Source organism: Rhyacophila brunnea, unplaced genomic scaffold (genome assembly GCF_057557595.1).
Source record: "Rhyacophila brunnea isolate RB1 unplaced genomic scaffold, BYU_Rbru_1.0 scaffold_21, whole genome shotgun sequence".
Taxonomy (NCBI): domain Eukaryota; kingdom Metazoa; phylum Arthropoda; class Insecta; order Trichoptera; family Rhyacophilidae; genus Rhyacophila; species Rhyacophila brunnea.
Genome location: NW_028232871.1, coordinates 26871861 through 26892803, shown reverse-complemented (window position 1 = coordinate 26892803; position 20943 = coordinate 26871861). Strand labels below are relative to the sequence as shown.

General features: G+C 35.5%; 1 protein-coding gene across 1 annotated transcript; it reads right to left on the bottom strand.

Annotated features, from left to right (window-relative positions):
• Positions 1-9660: 9660 nt before the first annotated feature.
• On the bottom strand, positions 9661-19472 carry LOC147070914 (26S proteasome non-ATPase regulatory subunit 8-like). Its single transcript, XM_085949079.1, has 5 exons — positions 19296-19472; positions 16302-16477; positions 13548-13755; positions 11399-11563; positions 9661-9853 (listed from the first exon to the last, which is right to left on the bottom strand). The coding sequence occupies exons 1-5, from the start codon at positions 19404-19406 to the stop codon at positions 9722-9724; spliced, it is 792 nt and encodes a 263-aa protein (XP_085805205.1). The 5' UTR covers positions 19407-19472; the 3' UTR covers positions 9661-9721.
• Positions 19473-20943: the final 1471 nt, after the last annotated feature.

Here is a 20943-nt window from a genome sequence, read left to right as displayed (position 1 = left end):
GTATAAGTATTTTTATATGATACTTTCACAATGATTAGCTATCTTTATTCATATATTTTTAGTCATACTTGACTATTATCAGCAATTATTATTTAATCATAGATTTACTTTATCTGATGCAATATATATTCAAAAAGCAAGCTGCATTAGTTACCTAAGATGCCTGCTGAGTAGAACAAAACATTGCAGGCGCAATACTTCGTAAGACCAGATATTTGTCAAATTAAAATAGGAAGGTATGGCAGTATAGATAGGTAATAAAACAATAAACATATCGTTACAAGAGGTAACAATCCGTCGTGAACATAATTAAGTATAATTCAAAATTCATTCATAATCGGCTGTCATTCTATATCCATTAGTTTCATTAATAAAATAATAAGAATTTAATTAAAATACTATTACGTAGATACCTGCTGATTGCAGTTAAATGTTAATCGTGTGCTAACGATATTATATTTGAACGAAATAATAATATTATATAAATAATTTTTACTTTTACAACTTTCTCTTCCGAGGAAAGTTCCTCAAACACAAAGTAATTTAGTTTAATACAAATCTACATAGACCTAATAATTACAAGTCGTTATAAACAGTAATTTACTAATATTTTTCTACAGAAGTGAGCTATAGCTACAACTATTGTAAATTACTATAATATTCTGAATAGTCTAATCAGAAAATAGATACTTGGTAGTATGTATTAATAATATTAGTAATTACATAAGTGCGTAGTAATTATGTTAATATCACCAAGGGACTAAAAGGCTGTTAATCCCTTGATCCCTTATTAAAAACCAGTTGGAAATCCCTACATTAAAGCAATTTTTAAACTATTATTGGAAGTAGTTGGGGTTGATAACATAATATTTGCAAATGTGTTCACATCACCACTATCGCACGGCAAGGAAATAATATATTATTTACATTACATAATACAGAAGATGGATCCTTTTTGATTAAAATCGCTGGTTCCAACTTGATGACGTGTAGAATGCCATTTTTATATTAAAAAAAACAACCTCAATACCTTCTCACTTTTTATGGAAATCAATATTGTGGAATTCCTTTTTAGCTACATATCGATTTTTTTCAATTTTTTTGATTACGTTAGATTCCTTTATAATATACAGGTCCGTTTTAGGGCGATTATACCGATTGGGCCCAATCGGGCCTCCCATCTCACGCTCTTAGATGACATCGAAAATAACAAGAAAAAAATAAGCAAAACAAATCAAACTACAAGAGAAAATTTAGTTTTAAATAAATATAGGTGGACAAATATTTGATTCTAAAACATTTAACACGCAGGATCGATCCCATAATGTAACAAATTTTTGACGTGTTTCTAAAAAAAGATAATATCCAAGACTACCTCGGAAAACACATTAAATATTAATTGGTATCATCATATCACAGACTTAGAAATTGCATCTTTACAAACCAATATCAATGACTGGAGAAATGAATAGGTCAACACACTCCAAGAGAGACTCTAGGGAACAATAAAAGTTGAAGATTAAAGTCGTCTTGATAAGGTAAGTACTTAGCTGGTTTTGTTAAATTATTAAAATGTTCAACAAAAACAGAATAAAACTACTTTTTTAACGTAAACCATTCGCACTGCCGTAAGTGTTAAGGATAATACAATTTTCACTCCGTACCTAGGGGTCTTACGTACAATATACTACAATCGGTCCCCGTACTTACTAGAACCGGTGCTAAGTGTATTTTTACCTAAGAACCTGTACTATAGATAATATACTCGTACCACCATAAATCGTCAGGTATTTGAATTTAGAACTGAGCTCATCCCAGTATAAAAAAAGTTATTGAATGATTTTAAATGTCAGCATGTGGCGCCCTCAATCAGAGGACAACTTATACTGGTGGATCTATACCTATTGGTTTGCCATATTATAGCAGGCATCTCCAACTTCAAAATTAGCAGTGATCTTACCACACTCTCCCATTATAATTATTAAATTTAAACATATTATAATGCCTCAGGACACTGAGGGGTAACAAATTAAGCAGAAATACTCACTATCACAAATAATTAATATATAATCTCCCAGTCTTCGTAAAAAATACACGATTTGGTATTCTTTTGGGCAGTCGTTGCACTCATCGTTGAAACTATTATCCTACTAAGCGCACAGCCTGTTACGTGACAGTAAGATGAACTACGCCTTCGTTTAAAGCGCGAAGATTCTCATCTTCTCTTGCTCTCACTTCTGCGGCAGGCTGTGAGTTATGACATATGAATCTAGTGATACAACGGGGTTATGCAGGATATATTATGTTAATTTTAAAACGCCTTCACGTAAGCTGGTTAATGAAATAAAAATAGGAATGGTTAATGATTCTCCTTCAAAATCTCAAGGGAATTATAATTATTATATTACATCTGAATTTGCACGCTTTTTACATTTTCACGACTCAGTGTATATGAGTACATAATATATACTGCGACTTTTAGCTACTCGTAAATTCGCAAAAGTCTAACGCGTTACAGTTTTGACGTTTCGTAAGTCAGTGAAAGCTGTTTATTGGTGGGTCCATTGGTATTTGATGGATTATACAGCCAATGAGGTAAGGTGCAGTTGAGTCAAACCTAAAAGTGACGTATACGATTTTTGCTCGTAAAGGCGTGTCCACAGTGCCGCAAAAAAATCAAACCTCATCGGGGCTACGCGAATAGTTATTTGCACATGTATATACCGATTCACAATCTTATAAAAAAAAACTATTGAAACTTAACACTCGACTCGCTGCTATATACAATTAAAGAATAAATACGAATTAACATTGCTTCACCATTTTCAACGTAACATTTTACCTTCAATAATACAAAATGGAATGTCGTTATACAATTAAAGTCTACAGTCAATCAAATGAGTTGCACCAGTAGATGTTCCCTTTTATCAATTCCTGAATAATGCAACAATCATAGAGTAAACAAATATTACCTTAGTTAATTAAAAATATATCTTAGTTTTACATTTACACTCAATAAAATTCCCCTGCGATGAATTTATCGCGAATCTTTTGCTACCAGGGCTGGATTTAACTCTTTGATTGAACTCAAAAAACAATCCTATAAAAAAAATCTAAAAATCTACAATTTGTTAACAATACTTTTTGTTTTTTGTCAAAACAAAATCATTTATTATTTCAGAAAAAATATATTCCCACTAGAGCGATTGAACTTATTCGCAATATGCGTGTTAGATGGCTAATGGTGTTTCACAAATTATTTGTTTTACATTTATATCAATCTGGAAAATTTACTTTCGCCCAAAAATAAACGACTTATCTCTGCTTAAGTATCTAAGAAAAATTATAGAACAGCTTGAAAATTGTTAATACTTAATACCGCTCGCAGCCAGCTGGAGTCTCTAGCGGCCGCGCAACTTCTGTGACATTATTTTTCGTTACGCCTGTGCGATTTTTCGTAACTAATTCGCCAGGGAGGTCAAGAAAAAAGCATGTTCCATGCTAAAACTATTTAACTATACACTTAGCGTATCATACATGTATCTTCAGTGTTAATAATTGCGCGATTGTCTACTATGCTTGGTCAATCGTCTGTATTTAGATATTGCCGGGCGTTGGAGTCTCATAAGCGACGCTGACGCTGATGCTGATCTGACTCTGTAGTGTATCTGTTCGACGAGACTCATAAAATTCTACATACCGACCTACCTATTATGTATTTCACGGCCCCTTACCAATTTGGAAGGTTACACGTACATATTAAGTACCTACTTATTATATTTCACCGTAGTACATTTTACCGTGAGCTGTCTTACTGTAAAGAGATGGCCGTATAGCATTGAGATCAAAAAATGATGCATTGTTCATTGCACCATGTTGAGCATTGCAAACAATATTGTTTCAATTGTATTAGATCCAATAAAATATAATATTGATTGTTATTAAATACCTGACAATAACGGACATTATTATCAGATATTTGATATGTATTTACGAGCACCTACCGGAATTTACTATGAATTATAGGATATGATTATATTTCTAATTTATTTTTCTACGGGGCTCGAAATGGAACGGAGGGCACCGAAGCGCCGTCCCGCTTCATAAAATCTCCAAAACTATCACTCTGTCTCGTGGAACAATTTATTTGACCGTCTGGGCTAGATAGACCATATATTATAACAAAAAATCTAACACGCTCGTTTTTATTAAATTAAATAACTACTTAAGTATGTTAATATTTTCGTAAAATTATCAAGCCCTCCGGTTCGTAAATTGTCCACTTCGATGACTCCTTTCCTACCTATTTTCTCTGTACTTGTATTCCAGTGGTTTAATAACGTATTTTGTCAGTATTTTATTTAGATTGTATTCAGTGACGTCCCTAGATAAAATGCCCACCTAGGCAGCACCAAAAAGCCGCCTCGTTTTTTATACAGTATTTTTATCATCCTTTCATGAGTCCAATATCTAATAAATGTGTTGTATGGATGCATTACTAATAAAATATCAGACTAATTATTCGCAAATTTGCACGAGTCGTTTCTGATCACCAAGTAGGTCAAAGGGCAACGGAAGTAAACTAGATATCGCGAACTCGATAAAACCAGTGAGCTGATTTTGTTGATGTAAAGATATTTTCGTTATTACTAAGTTTAGGTAGCTATTTCTATATAATCCAAATAATTCTCCTCGATTTGCCGCCCTTCAAGTAACTGCCGCCCCCGAGCGACGCTCAATCTGCCTACCCCCACGGGACGTTACTGATTGTATTTCCGATTCAACACTTCACGATGAACCGTGATACGGACAACTGCTTCCGTAAAATTTTCCGCACACGAATTTGTGTGTCTTGGACTATAGCCCATTTAACCCTATGGTAAATCTGGTCCTGTTTTCTTCGTATGGAAAATCTGTGGAACGTTGTATACCTAGGTTGGTATATTGTTATATTCGTTTTACCTCATATTGATAGTATTATCATGGAATATAGCAATTAATACTAATATATTATATACAAATCATGTGTGTTATTATAGTAGAATCATCTCACTACACATAAGCTTAATACCTATTTTAAAAGTCATATTTTACTTTCTATCAGGGTTGCCAATCTATATAGCCACAATTTTAATAATTCGATTTTTGTGGTAGGTAAGACTTTAACTGTAAAACTACTTAACTATATCATGATACTGCCTGTATTCATCATCATTATTGATGCTTCAACACACCAGCCTTGATAAATCCCTGAAGACGTCACCAAGTTGATTCCATTCCTCTCGGTCCTGTAACATATAGGTACATCGTCAGACTTCCACAATTTCTTGTGATAACTAGAAAACTAGATTTTTCCAGCAGTTGTCTATTCTTCTTCTTCGAGATATGTCTCGCGCCAATAATTTTACCAATCTCTATTACCTGCATGTCCTTGTTTGTTCCCATACTTAATTTCGGAGTTCGTCCTTATGCGTTACTTTCCATACCACGCTACGCTATTCCAAGTTTCTGACTCCATGCTTACACCTGGTTAAACATCAGGATAATATTATATAAATGTTTCCTCATAGTTTATTAATGAAATATTGCATTTCAAATGCCTTCTTCGAGTGGTGCTTAGAGTTTGGGATTTTTCGTTAATTTTAGATTGTCAAGCCTCGAGAATAATTTTAGAATTAATCAATATTTCATTAGAATTTGAGATTCTTTTATTGAGTTCTTGAAAATGTTCGCGATGCATTACGCAAGGCTTATTTTCCCGTCAGGCAGTTTCTCCTCGTTTTTTTTTCCATGGAAACGAGCAGTCTTTTAGCCTGTCTTTAAAAAAATCATGCAGAATTTGTAACACACCAAACAAAATTCCCCCATAATATAACTTTTGATTTTGAGAAATAATTGTGTCAAAACGTGGTTACAAATTCGATAAACAAAAACGTAACACCTGTTGTAGTTGTTTCCGTTTTGTTTGATTTCATTTCCATGAGCGCTGAGGAACTTAATTCGCAAAACGATGGTCCAAACGGCAAAAGTGAATTAATGTTTCTAGTAGATATATTTTCGAGAAATATTGACTCTACACGAAAATTTAAAATGAACTCCAAACTATAACTCAGAAAATGAGGCTTTGTGCGTATTTCGTTTCGTTTCTCGGGTTTATTAAATTTAATGTTCGGTAAATGTGCCGCAGAGGTGGACATGAGATTTTACAACTTTCTTTTTATACCAAACCAAACCAAACCTAACCTAACCTAATCTAACCTACCCCAATCTAATATTACCTCATATAATCTTAGTTTGTGATAATGGTGTATCAAAATGTATGAAAATTTCAAATTTTCAATTAACGATTATTGGATCGAAAAGCCCATGCGCCGACAGAAAAAGGTATTTATTATAATAATTGTCTACATGGAGCTGTTTTCGTAAAAAAATATATATAAAAGCTCGTGTCCACCTCTGCGGCACAATTACCTAATGTTCTTCCACTGTGAAATGTCAGGTGTGTACCAATGATAACCCACACGTTGACTTGATAATCAAGTGATGAAAATGCTTGGAAAATGGTAGTGTACGGTTTTCTAACATCTTCTACACTTCTGACAAAATTATAAACTTGTTTGAGGACACGTCTACGGCTGGAAAATTGTCAAAGTGTGAGTTTTTAACTTTTCTATTCCATGGACGATGACTATAGAGTGTTATAGACAATACGGACAGATTCACAGACTTATTCTCTCGGCACAATAGTGTAGAATCAACTTTTTTAAGCTTTATAGCGCCTGTACACGTGCCTGGATATATTTGCAGCGATAGTGAATATTTTAAACTATCGTGACAATAACTGTTTACACCAAAGAGATTGAGTCCAATCTCTTTGGTTTACACGTAAAAGTGCTGACTGTCTCTCCAATCTCATTCTTCAATAGTGAACGAGACGCGATGTTGTCATTTTATCGTACTATTTGACAGGTCGTAAAAATCGGTTAACCTCAAAATGAGTCTCTGCGCGATGTAGTTCGTTTTTTTGCCGGCAGGTTCGCCACTATCGTTCTACTGCGCAGGCACAGGTCGAAAAAATCTCAACTGTCGCATGAAAATTCAGAAGTTTCCGAACTTTTTTTGATTTATGCATGCAATCTTGCAACTTGCATGACAATACGTGTTTACACAAATGCATTTTCTTATGGCCCCGATCACACATTCTATCATGCATGTGTAAACGGGGTATTACTTTCAATTTTTATTCAACGAAATTGAATTACAGAATCCGGACTCGCGAATTGAATAATATAGAAATTGCCTGCAGAAAATTCCTAATATTAACAAGAATTATTTTGTACACCTTTGGCATGGCCCCCACAAAGGGGGGCTGACAGGGCACTAGCCTGGGAGCCCGGGGTCTGAGGGGGGGCGTCGTGGCGGGTCGACCTAACAAGTGAGATAAAGACACATCACAAATTTTCTCTAATGGTAAAAAAGTCGCCTGCGGCACTATTTTACTTCAAGAATAATTTAACATTTAAAAATGTGTGGTTGTGTGATGCAAATTTGTCGATATTCGAAAACTGTATACTTAATTCAAGTGGATTTATTCAAAAATACAAAAAATAGCTAAAAATTCATTGAATGCCCTCAATTTTACCTGGAACACCGTTTGGAAAAACACTTCTGTAGAGCGTCACACTGCCTTTAACCCTAGCGATAGGTAGGGGGGCCGCCAAAGATCCTGGCCTGGGGGCCCGTTTCAGGATGTGGGAGTCATGATCTTTGGACAAGCTTTCCATCTACTGTTATAATACTTTTAATTATAGAAGAATGTTCTCTTTATCTTTGAATTGCACTGATAAATAATTAATAAAATAGGTATCTATTTAGATAAATTATTCAATAATTTTACAATAATAAAATGACTATTTCAATTTAATTTTTAAGTAAACGGTAGCCCTGTGTACAATTTTTAATAAGTGTCATCAAATTAACCCCATTTGATCTCATATCACAGTGGTGACCTTTATGATCACTTCATTATTCTATACTGACACACTTAATGTTATCTGTATATTGAATAACCCAATACATCTAGAGCTGTGCCTACGCAATTGGAGTTTGATATTAATATTATTATAATAACATTATCAATTGGACATGATTACAGCGATGTGATCAACTTCGTGAAATCTCTCTAAACGGAATCGACCACAAAGGTATGATCTATTTTGCTTGAAACTGGCTGAAGTGACAATAAAACTTTACTGATTGTAATGTCTAATGTGCTGAAAGTCTGACCAAACAGCATAACTACCCCATTGTTAAATAATACTTATCTTGAAATAGCGACCGCTCCGGTCAATGGCGCCCGCTGCAAACAAATGATCAGGTACCTACCTACTGACTTTTCGTGGCCGAAATTGGAAGATTGCGATTTGAAAAAAATGTGTTCCAACAAGATGGGGCCACATGCCATACAGCTCGTGAAACACTGGGTTTATTGGATGAAAACTTCAATGGCGGTTTTATTTCAAGCATCGACTTGGCCATCAAGATCGTGCGATTTGACACCTTTTGATTTCTTTTTGTGTGGTTACGCGAACGGCAGCGTTTATATTTTATATACCAACAATCTGCAAACTCTTGTCTTGCTAAGGACAACATCCGTGACGTTATGGGTCAAATAAAGCCCAAAATGTGTAGAAAAACTCATCGAAAATTGTGAGCTGAATGATATTGTGTTCCATGTGTAATTAATTGTAGACTAAATTATCAATTGAAATAAATATATTCCCAAAAAGTTAACAATAGAAACGTGTTTTATTTTAAAAACCAATTCATACCAGAACTTCGATATCCCTTTATTTGAAGGCACTCGACTGGCTCTCTATTTTCAGCATTTTATAACCTGTCATTAAGTCATAAACCAAAGTTGCCTTCCAAGTATTGGTCTATGCCGACTTGCTTTCGCATTTTATATCTTATTAATCTGTTAATACTTTCTTGAGTCACAAACTCAAGGAAGTATTCCTGGTTGGAAGGAGAGGAGCTAGTTCAAAAGAATGACAAGTCCGAAGACGTCTGATGCCGTAAATGGCAGGCATTTGAGATAAGGAACACATAAATTGTCCATATTACATTTTATACTGTCGTATGAGAAAAAGATGGCCATATAGCATTAAGATCAAAAATTGTCACGTTGTTCATGAAGCGTCGAGAACAGTATTAATGTTCTAATTTTATAAGATTCAATAATAATGTCAATTTGATATTGATTGGTATTGAATATTTGAAAATAAAGCTGTCATTATTATTTGTTTTTATTGCTATTTTGAATCTACCTATTATTGTACATATTAGTATTTAGTCACAACACACTCGGTCCACCATGGCAAACAATCCTAGATTTACATTGTCAGGGAAATATGTGTCGAAGGGCGGCTCTCGTGGTGCAGTGCGTAAGGCACTGGCCTTCCACCCGAGAATTCTGGGTTCGATCCCGGTGAGGACACAATATTTATGTGATTTTCTCAAAGCCTGGGTGTTTGTGATTGTTCAAAATTACTAACCTTGTATGAAAAAGCAAGGATATGGTTATCAATAATTCTAAAAAAAAAAAAAGGGTCGAAGACTCTCCCTCAATAAAAATTCATTGTGAATAAAAAAAATTGATTAATGAAAGTACAATTTATTTATTTAATATATGATTTATAAAAAATATACAATATTTTATTCACACAATCATTTCAAGTTCTGTGGCATACGAAACGGTCTGCTCAGCCAATTCCAGGGAAGGAAATTTTTCTTCAATATCCTTTTTATCCAAATCAAACTGGTAAAAGCCATCTTTATTTAATTTCCAGTCCTGAAACAATAAAAAAAATATTATAATACAATCCAAAAAGAAAAATCAACCGTAAACACAAAAGAAAGAACTTCCGCGATTGATATAAGTGCAGCTTCATCAAACAGTACCGGCTAGAAGAGGATAAAGCAAAGATCGAGGGCCCGATGGTGGTCAATCTCCGATATGGAATGGCACGAAAAGAATTATAAAACAGCAATGGTCATAAAACCGAACAATATAAAGATAGCGGTAAACTAATACCAACAGGTATATTCTCAACAGTTATCACTTTAGCACGTTTCTCTAATTCGTAATATGGTGAAAAATTAGATTGGTAGACATGTCAGTCAAATTTGGATATCTTCGTGCTGCCGAACCCAAGCGGATAAGATTGAACACAAGCAGATAAAGCCGACCCAGCGCCATCTAGTCGCATATGAGCCGAACAGAAGAATTTTGTATTGGCACGTCAGACATATCAACATAACCTACAATTTTATTAGTCATGTCATTGCGATTGCAGCAAAACAGTAGGATGTTGTGTCTCAATAATTCTCAATATGAAAAATTCACATACTCTGTATCGTTCTCAAAGTTAGCACAGCCAACAGAGGGGCTCTTAAAAGATATCACCTTTTAACAGTTCAGACGGTTAACTTTTTTACATAATTAACCGCCAGAATACGTAAAGTGATATATTTTATCATATTTAGCCTTTTTTGATCTTAAGTGATATGTTAAAATAGGCCTGCTGCGATTGATTGCATTGCTATATAAGGGTAATTTATTTTCACTGAATCCACTACACAAAGCAACAAGGATCGGTTGTAAGTCATTCACTACTTTGGCTGCCGACTTTGGTATGTAAATATTACGAAGATAGGTATATTAAAAATAGCTTAAACGAAACGAAATTTACAACGACATATTTTAGGATTCTAAATGCATTCTGGGCGTTTGAACGACAAATACCTAGTACTTTTTGGGATATTTTTTTATAGGACACTACAAGGGATTCTTTTAAAAAAAATCAGTTTTTCATCTCAACGATATCAGAAAAAAAAACACACTTTCCTATTCAATAATTTCATTTTGTCCAGCCGAAATTCTAAAAAATTTAATCCACCAAATATTTTCATTGACCAGTAACCGTAACCACACAATACTGCGGTACTGGTGACAGAAAGGTAAGAGACAACACAAAAGAAAGAAAGAAAGAGAAGGGAATGTCCATCTACATTTCAGTACCGAGGCACAGACGGACCTCGTCCGACGCTCAGGCTCGGCCCACTATAGCGCGAACTAGTTCATACAAAATGTACGGCCCCGGACAACATCCGGTTCAGAAACGGCCCGGCATAGCATGAATCATCCTTTATTCTTAATTTCAAACCCTTTTATGATACCTAATATCAAAATATATAATATTATGTTGATTTCTGAGATGAGAAAAAATTGTTTATAATTAGCATCTAAGGATACCTGAAACTCTTCACTTTCAACTGTTATACGGGCCCGTAACACTCTATAAATACTTAATTAAAAGTAACAAATAATACTAACAGCGCGATAGTTGGTTATTTCCTTTAAGTCAACATTTAATCTTCTGGCTGCTTCGGCTTTGGATATTTTATGGTATGCTTTCTCAACGCAGGTTGCTATTTCACCTCTCACTGTGTCCAACAGGATGTCCATAAATAGGGTGTAGATCTCGGACGGCACATGGCTCTGGAAATATATAAAACAACTCATAAACACATTGTTCACATAATTATTCAATGACAGACTTTCAATTACCTAGTCCAGGGGTTAGCAAACTGTAAAAAAAATATATGGTGAATGTTTCAGAAATTTTCTGCTTTCTTAATATCGAAAATACCGTTATTTCAGATTTTTTGAATACCAGTATCGCAATCCTTATTTCCAACAATGGATAGGCATATTCCGTACACAGGTTGTGTAAAAAAGTAGTTAATATTTTTCATAGCGACCATAATAGTCCGGCGCGTAAGGCGCTGGCCTTTTATCCGGGGGTCCGAGTTCGATTCTCTATGAGGTCACAATATATTATTGGACATGGGTGAGTGATTGTTTCACTTCTACTCCTCACATAACTGTTTGTGTATACCAGGGGTCGGCAAACCGCGGCTCTTTGGGTATTGGCAAGTGGCTTTTTGCCAAATTCCCAATTCACATTTTTTATAAAAAAGATATAATTATTGTTGTCGTTTTGAACCCGCCCATTGCAAAAGTCGATAAATTAAATTTTTCTCCATTTCATATTGACACGAGCACTTTTGAAATAGATTTTTTTTGGTGGATTTAACAAGCAAAGAGTTAAGTAGCTTCAAATTTGTAGGTCTTGCCACCAAAATTGAGGATTTAGAGAATGAAAAATGCAATTTAATTTCACAACACAGCGGAGCGCTCCAAAAGATCTACATAATAAGGTAGATACTACGATTTTTAATACATGGTATAGCTTTCCGAACTCATATGTGCAATATAAATAGCATTTAGAGAAGCCAAATAACCGATGAGAATTTGGAGTCGCGCTAAAATTGAAAACTACAAGTAACATACCAAACATACAGATACTCTCCAAAGAAATGCAAGGAAGGTCATTGTTCACATTAGTTTTAAGGAATGCGTGAAAATTGTATGTAACTCATTTATTGTAACAATAAAAAAACTTATATTTGCGTTAGCTTTATTCGCAAAATCTTCTTCACTTGATAAATAAACAATAACATTCACTGAAATAAATCATATTTATAAAAATATATGTACCTATGGCTCTTGAAAAAAATTTTAACCGTTGTGATACTCATATTAGGCTCTTTTGGTCCAAGAGTTTGCCGACCCCTGACCTAGTCGTATGAAATTTGAAACTGCGACGGATGACAACGTGTTGGAGATATGCGACATTGATGAGTATGTCATGAACTGGTGTTTCATCTTTATATTTTTACGGGCACAATATTTTTGATTCCCGAAAAGTTTTGTGCCATAATTGAAATTGGATATTATAGCGAAAAACCATACAACGAGCGGCCATGTAGTGAGGTATAAATGTACAATTATATTATTAAGCAGGGTCCTCTATACATTGATTATATACTATTGGGCACACTAGGACTTATGGTACTTTATGGTGAACGGCAGAAAACTCATGGGTAATTGATAATAGCAACTTCATTTACAGTTGGATCATACCAAACATATTATTTAGTTTGATACTAATTTACACATTCGACTTATACCAATGGCAAAGAGTGGAAGTAGGCTATTAACGTCCAACATAAATAGTGCACACTAAACTTTTTCAGTCATACTTATTTGTTTTCATTGAACTAAAAATACATTTTGCAGATGGTGCTGGTCAGCGTACTTCATAGGTGAAGAATAGTAAATTTAACATTGTTGTGACATAATCTCTAATATGCATAGCTAAAAATGTTATTTTTTCATCCATTGGTTCTGCAGGCCGCCTCACTAAGAGCTTTCCTAAGAGATTTTTAACACAAAATGAATGTTAGCCATTTTTGCTCAACCTATTAGATTCATATTCAAAGTCCAACACACACATTGAAAACCAACATGTGAATTTACCAGACCTGGGATTCGAGCATAAGACTCATGACTTCATAAGCAAACACGTTACCACTCGTCGATTACTGATGATCTATACTAATATTATTACCAGACTCACCTTGGCCAAGAATATTTTATTGTAGTTTCCTTCCATCAGATATTGTTCAAGGGCCAACGGATGTCTGATGAACGGGTCTGATTGAATTTTTTCAGCTGGCAACAATTCTAACTCGGTGTGAAATTCGGCAACACGGTTTTGACACAGTAAAAAGAGCAAATTTAATCCTAATAATTGGAAGGCATGAGGGGATTCCGGGATCTGATTCCTGAAAACAATTAACATATTATTATGCAGATATTTTTTAATGTTTTTCAATTATTTGCATTAAGTATTCAGAATTCAAATTAAGTTAAAAGATAAACTCATTCAAAAAGGTATATAGAATTTCTTTCGACCATGTCCGATCCTAATAGGATCATATGGGCCTCCACATAGAGGAGGTTTGTATTGACAGATTTTTTTTGACACCCACGATGGTCGCGTGGCTTAAACGCCGGCCTATAAAGTCGAGGGTCCCAGGTTCGAATCCTGGGTCTGGAAAGTACACATATTGTTTTTCAATTTGTGTATGAGTCAGAGTATGGACCTAATAGGTTGAGCAAGTGGCTGACATCCATTTCTCGTAAAAAGAAAAAAAAAAAAAAAAAATCTGTCAATAAAGAATAATAGTAAGTAAATAGATCAATAATCCTCACTATGTTGACGAAACAGTACTACTGGCGGATAATTCTAAAAGCCTTGATTTAAGTAAGACATTCGGACTCAAAATGAATTTTCCAAACGTTTTACAAAAGATCTAAAATGTCCAGCTGGATACTGAGTGCAAGACGGTTTAGCTTTAGATAGTTGACTAGAATAGTGTAAAATACCTTGGTTACCATCTGATTGGAAGTCAGGAGCCAGATCATGAAGTTAAGATTAGAAATAAGGTAATCGATATTGACCCAAACATTGAAGAAGCATGTATAGTTTTAACAAAATCTAAGAAATATTTACACGCAATATAAGGAGATTCTTAAGGATACGACTATTACAAAGATAAGTCACAAATTTTTTAATGAAGGCACTCCTAGTGAGATGTCCGGGGTTCCAGCGGCTAGCTCAGGTGTCCATCGAACCCCGGATTCACAAAAAAATGATATTTTTGGTGCAGGAGAAATTAAATGAAACCACGTCTGTCTCGTGCGTAACTTGGTATTATCTTATATTTTAAATTTTCTTTACAGGTTTAGAGATTTTGTTTTTACAATATGTTTCGCAGGTCCGTACGTGTTGGAAAAGGACGCTTACTAACTTTCTTTTTCTCTTTTTAAATTTCCCGTACCCACGCCGACCAGCAAAAAGGACTCTCGTGATTGGCCAAATTTTATCGCGTGATCTTTTTGATTTGACGAATCACGAGGACCACCTCAGCGCATGCGCGCGGAGATTTTAACGTTACCGCCATGCGCGGCAAGATTTATTATATTTGAATAAGTACTTATATTTAATCTTAAAATTATCTCTTTCATCCATCATCATTTATACTTTTTAAATTAAATTAAATTTATCTTAATTACACCTCCGCCCAATATGTGATTTTCACACACCGGACGAAGGCCTTTACTTATGAATAAAAAATACTTACGTGGTTGAGCAAGGAATCAGATTAGATGTTTTATGAAGCCGTTTCTAGAGGTCAGGGTTACGTTTCGACTTATAGCTACTAAATGATTATTTTACACCGGGAGAAGCCCGCCTGTAACAGGGGTGTATCACTAGTACTAATTAATTATTAAAACGAAGTAAGAACCAGTTACTTTAGAAACAAGCAGTGAAAATCCTTAATATCGCGATGACAATTGAGGTGCTGACGATTAAACAAGTCCAAGTGACAGATTGGTAAATGCAAATAGTGCAGTTTTCATAACACAATTATTTATACATGAAAAAGAATTCATGTGTAAATAACAGTAACAAGGAAATTATAAACATTTTGTACCTAAAATTTCGTTATATCCAGAGGACATGGTGTATAAAATATTGTTATAATATTATTTGCATAGCAACGTATATTATAATTTGAATGTTTGGCCCTAACTTGTCCTCCTGAGGATCATTTGAGAACAAAACCTCATTGACAGAATGTTGAAAACAGTTATGTAGAATTTATAATCACATATTAAACTTTGAAGTTGATTTACTCAGCTTGCACGTGCGTTGTATTCGTTTAATTCTCAGCACCTCTCAATTAAGCTATGGATATAAATTATTTTTATTGTATCCTTTATTCCTTAGCCGGCTCGCACATCACAACTCGCCTCGTGTGCCTGACCGCCATACATCAAAACTTCCGAAAACGGGCAGCCGGTGTTCCATGATACAACCTCGCACATCTGCCTAGCGACATCGACATTCGCCGCATCGCGGCTGCTCCGAACGCGGCGACAGTCTGGAGAGAAATGGCCTATTGTGCGGCTGTGCGCATGCGCGGAGTCGATATTGGCCGATGTCGACATGCAGACTCTGGCCAATGCAACTCGACGCATGCGGCAGCGTCGCAGCGTCGCAGTTGCATCGGCCAATCTGCGAAGCTCCATTTGATAACGTTTGTTTCTTGGTTTACGATGATGTCACATCGACGAATTCGTCGAGTTCTGATGTGCGAGCCCTCTTATACATAATTATTAAATGCATAAATAGAGGAATATTATTTTCTGTCCTATAACGTTTCAACCTACTCCATCATCATCAGGAGCATGACAACCGATGTCCTCCGACCACTCTCTCCTCCTGACCGTATACAAAATAGCATAATAAATCTTAGCATACTTATAGTCGAAGTAGTAACATTTCAGCTGAGCCATAAACCTCTCAAAGGAGGTTGTGTCTTTCACCGCTACGGCCCATTGACAACCAATCTCCAAGATATCTCTGGCCAAAATAAGTTCCTCATGACTTGCAACATCAGTGCTGATGGGTAAGAATGCAATTCCAGTTAATGCAACCTGAAAAGTATTCACATGCTAAATAAATATCAATGGAAGAGAATGATAAGCTTGCGATGGATTATTGGGGTGGTTTGAGCAGGTTCACCCCTCACCATTGATATACTACTGGATGAATCATATGCTTCTTAAAATGATGCCCGATTTTCAGCGACTCGGCCTAGCACCCTTAGGTTCACTATTCCAAGAACGCAAATTTAGTTTTACAGCCAGGGCAATACGGGTGAAATTCGGGAATCCGTGTTAACGGTCTTAACGCATTATACCTACAAGGAAATATTATAAGACGATATTCGGTACATTTTTAAAATGACACTTGTATGGGAACTGCTCATCTAGTAGTATATCAATGTCCCTCACTGTATTTTCCCCCTAACATCATAGGTATAAACAAATCAATATTATACATAATTTGAAATATTGTCATTTCAATCATTTATTTAAATTCTTTCAAAAGATAAACATTATGTCTATGTGAATAGAAGGCAATGGTGATGGGTGGAGGTAAACTGTTAAGATCCAACATAAATAATGCACACTAAACTTTGTTAGTCATAATTATTAATGTTTTCATTGAACTAAGAATACAAATTGCAGATGGTGCTGGTTAGTATTAAAAACTCATTAAACCCTGCCTAAAGCAAACCACAATAGTTTAAGTATGTGCAATGGGCGATCCGATAATAGTGCATACTTTTTCAGTCATATTTTTTTGTCAGTTAAGAGCCCATATGCACTTGCGGCAGGTCGCGTCGCGGCTAGCCGCCTATCGTTTTTTGTATGCAAAGTGCCTACACCATACGCACTACATCTCGGCGGTTTGGCTACCGCGGCGGTTATCATGCACAACGCGGCCCGCATGCGGTCTACTGCACCGCGGAGCGCTACGCACTAGGCGGTTAGACGACGGCTGACCGCTTTTGTTAAAAACTTATTCCGATATAGATTTCGACACGGAAAAATTTATACACGATGTAGAAAAACGACCTTGCATATTATGGAACATGAAATGTGCCGAATATTTAATTTATTTAATTTAAAAAAATATATTAAATTAGTAGGTACTCACTAATAAACGATAAGAATTATAGTAAAGCAGTGGATCCTGGAATCCTTTGGATCCTTTGGAATGAACACCCAAATATTTTATTTCTGAAATTAATATTAAATGAGTGTACTAACAAACAAGGAGGAGAATAAAACATTTAAATCTCCGATACGTTTAATTTTATAACTATTCTCAGTTGATTCGCCCCTCCTTTAAGTGTCCTAGTTCCAAAACTGTTCAGACAACTATTTATAATTAAATTTGATCTATCTGGGTTCTCAAACATCCTGAGCTAGCTAACAGAACTCCAAGATAAATCACGTTCATTTTGAAACTGACTGCGGCTAGCCGCTAACGTAACCGCTGTCCCCGCGGTCAGCCGCATTGCGGATAACCGCGAATACAACCGTGACTCACGGTTAGCCGCCGCGGCTAGCCGCAAGACGGCCTGCCGCTAGTGCATATGAGCCCTAAGTTTTTAAAATTCATTAAGCCCTGCCTCTTAATGACATAATTTTAATTTTAGATATTTTATAATGATTGACAAATATTTTTTGACTATTATCTATAATGGCTTGGCTTACGCAGGGTTTAGGTAATTAAATTTTACAAACTAACCAACACTATCTGCAATTTGTAGTCTGAGTTAATGAAAACAAATTGTATGTATAACTGGCAAAGTATAGTGTTAACTATTTATATCGGATCTTAACAGCCTACCACCAGCCTTTGCTACTGATACAAGGTATTATATATATATATATATATATATATAGGTATATATGTGTATTTATCCAATTTTCAGATGTTATTTTATAACTCAACTCGAACAAAAACACTAAAAGTTTGTTTCGATCGCTAAAACATAAATTATTGCACATGCCTAATTAATTTATACCAGCAAGAAACTAGTAACAGAAGACCACAATATGAATATGTTTTTCTTTTTTCGACCATGTCCGATCCTAATAGGATCATATGGGCCTCCACAGAGTAGAGGTTTGTATTAACAGATTTTGTTTTTTACGAGAAATGGATGTCAGCCACTTGCTCAACCTATTAGGTCCATACCCTGACTCACACACAAATTCGAACCTGAGACCCACGGCGTGATAGTCCAACGCTTAAGCCGCGCGGCCACCGTGGGTATATATATATATTTAGACAACGAAAAATAAAGATTAAGATATCACATAATTTCGCGTATTCTCACACTGTAATAATAATCTTTGCATCACTTCACATTCTACTATATTCACCTGTTTACAAATGAAAGAAATTTGTATGTCTAGACCCAGATCTAAGTAGCAAGGTCGTTTTGGAAGGCTCTTTTAATCCTCAGATGCTGCATTCCGTGTCAATAATACATATAGCTATTGTGCACATTGGAACGGAAAGGAAGAAAATCCGAACCAGTACCTTGCGCTAAAACTGACCTACAATAAGAGCCCTGAACGAAATTTCAAGTTGCATCCCCATAATTGACGAAAAATATTGATAAATATAGATTCAAAATTGCCATGTAATGCTTCTGTCATCAGTTTCTGCCATGCTTTTTATGGAATGAATGCTCTATATCACTAACTAGCAGAGCTCGTTGTTCCTATAATAATAATTATGTTAAATATATGCAATCCCTAATTACTTAAAAACACAAAAGAATGGATAATTATTTATACTTTCACGGTATACGAATACCCCAAAAAAAGTTTGGTTTACTTGCAGGTCATTCCCGTTAATACCGAAGCAGAAGTATTAGACTAATCTTACCTGTAGTTGGTCTAATAGCCCACCACATTTCTCTAAATTTACAGGTTTCTTTTTCCACTCTGAACTTAAAGTTTGATAAAGAGCGGAAACGTTATTCAAAGCTGAAGACATAATTCTTGCTTGAGTTTGACAGGAGATTACACAGCAAAATATATTTTTTAATTCATAGACAATTTGAATCTGTTGACTTGGGTTGCCCACAAAACATTTTAACTTAATTACCGTTAATAATTATTTACTGTAAAGTCCGTTATAGAAAATCATTGAATTATAATTACTATTGAATGCAACTTTCATCTATTTTTTTTTTGATAATTTTGAATACATTTTATTAATTTATTTTGATTAGATATACTATTTTTGGTAAAATAATGAAAAGAGTTTTACCTACCAATAAAACTCTTATTATTCATGTTGACTTTGAAGTCCTTGAGATAGGGTTAGCTGAATATTAATATATAAATAATTATTACATACCGTAGTATTTTGAATTGTTAATGTCGAGCTATTGAAAGATCGACGTATGATGAAAATTTATATTATTCGAATTTGACTTTGACTTTGAAGTCCTTGAGATAGGGTTTGCCCTTTCTTCTTCGCGTGAGGTTATATTCTACTAATTTATTTTCCTTTTTCTTGTCGTTGGTCATTCCTCCCTTTTTATTTACTGGTCACGCCCGCGCGTCCATTATGTAGGGAGTTTGGGACCCCTTTGTCTTCATTATGATATGGCTCAAGGAACCAGGTAGAAGTTACCTGGACTTCAAAGTCAACATGAATAATAAGAGTTTTATTGGTAGGTAAAACTGCTTTCATTATTCGAATTTGACTTTGAAGTCCTTGAGATATAATATGTTTGTTATCACCTGGTGTTGGGTATGCCAAATTCCTGTATGTGACAATGATTCATTGACACGGTATAGACCATTGTGACTTTCAATGTATATGGTTGAATAGAGAAGTTAATGGGTTCTTTTCCCCTTCTGATGGTGGTGTGTCCATCGTTCTCTGGTAGTTGTCGTGAAATGTCGTCTCACTACGCCAGTTACCTCTCTTTAAGATATCATCTATTGGGTATATTTACAGTTTAAGGAAGCCACCACTGAGCGGACACTGCCTGGTGGTTCTTGTACCCCTGCTTCCAACAGTACTGACCTTATCCAATTTCCTATAACTCTCCTGGTGGCTGGTATTTAGTGGTCCTCTTGAAGATATAAATAATTCCGAAATATCCCACCTTCCTCCCTCCTTGGGTTTGACAATATGCAGACGAGTTTCCGAAACTAGAATACAGGGTCGATGTTCTGACACGTGGAAGCGCTTAGCTTCCATTCCGATTGACGATGCTTGGCGGTATCTGTCTTTGCGCCAAACATTGGCCACACAATTATGTGGTCACCTTTATCCACCAACCCATTGTCTACTATCACTGAGTGGTGTGATGTCATGAACCCTTCGTCCCGATGCGAGAAGCAGCCGAGTAGCTGTCCTGCGAGACGTTTCGTATACGTTGTACTCCACCGGTGTTATTTTCCTAAGATGATCTAGGTACCACTCGTCCTGGATCCCAAACCGGTGGTTTGACGGGTTTGGTTTTATGTACCAAAATTTCCTTTAACATATTGTGTTGTACTACCACGTTGATGCT

What these genes read in the sequence shown, in the direction of transcription:
- LOC147070914 (XM_085949079.1), bottom strand. Translation starts at nt 19,406, where the DNA reads ATGTCTTCAGCTTTGAATAACGTTTCCGCTCTTTATCAAACTTTAAGT. An exon ending in TGTTACTACTTCGACTATAA is followed by an intron (nt 13,756 to 16,301) that starts GTATGCTAAGAT and finishes AATTGTTTTCAG; the next exon opens with GAATCAGATCCCGGAATCCC. An exon ending in AAATAACCAACTATCGCGCT is followed by an intron (nt 9,854 to 11,398) that starts GTTAGTATTATT and finishes TTATTGTTTCAG; the next exon opens with GACTGGAAATTAAATAAAGA.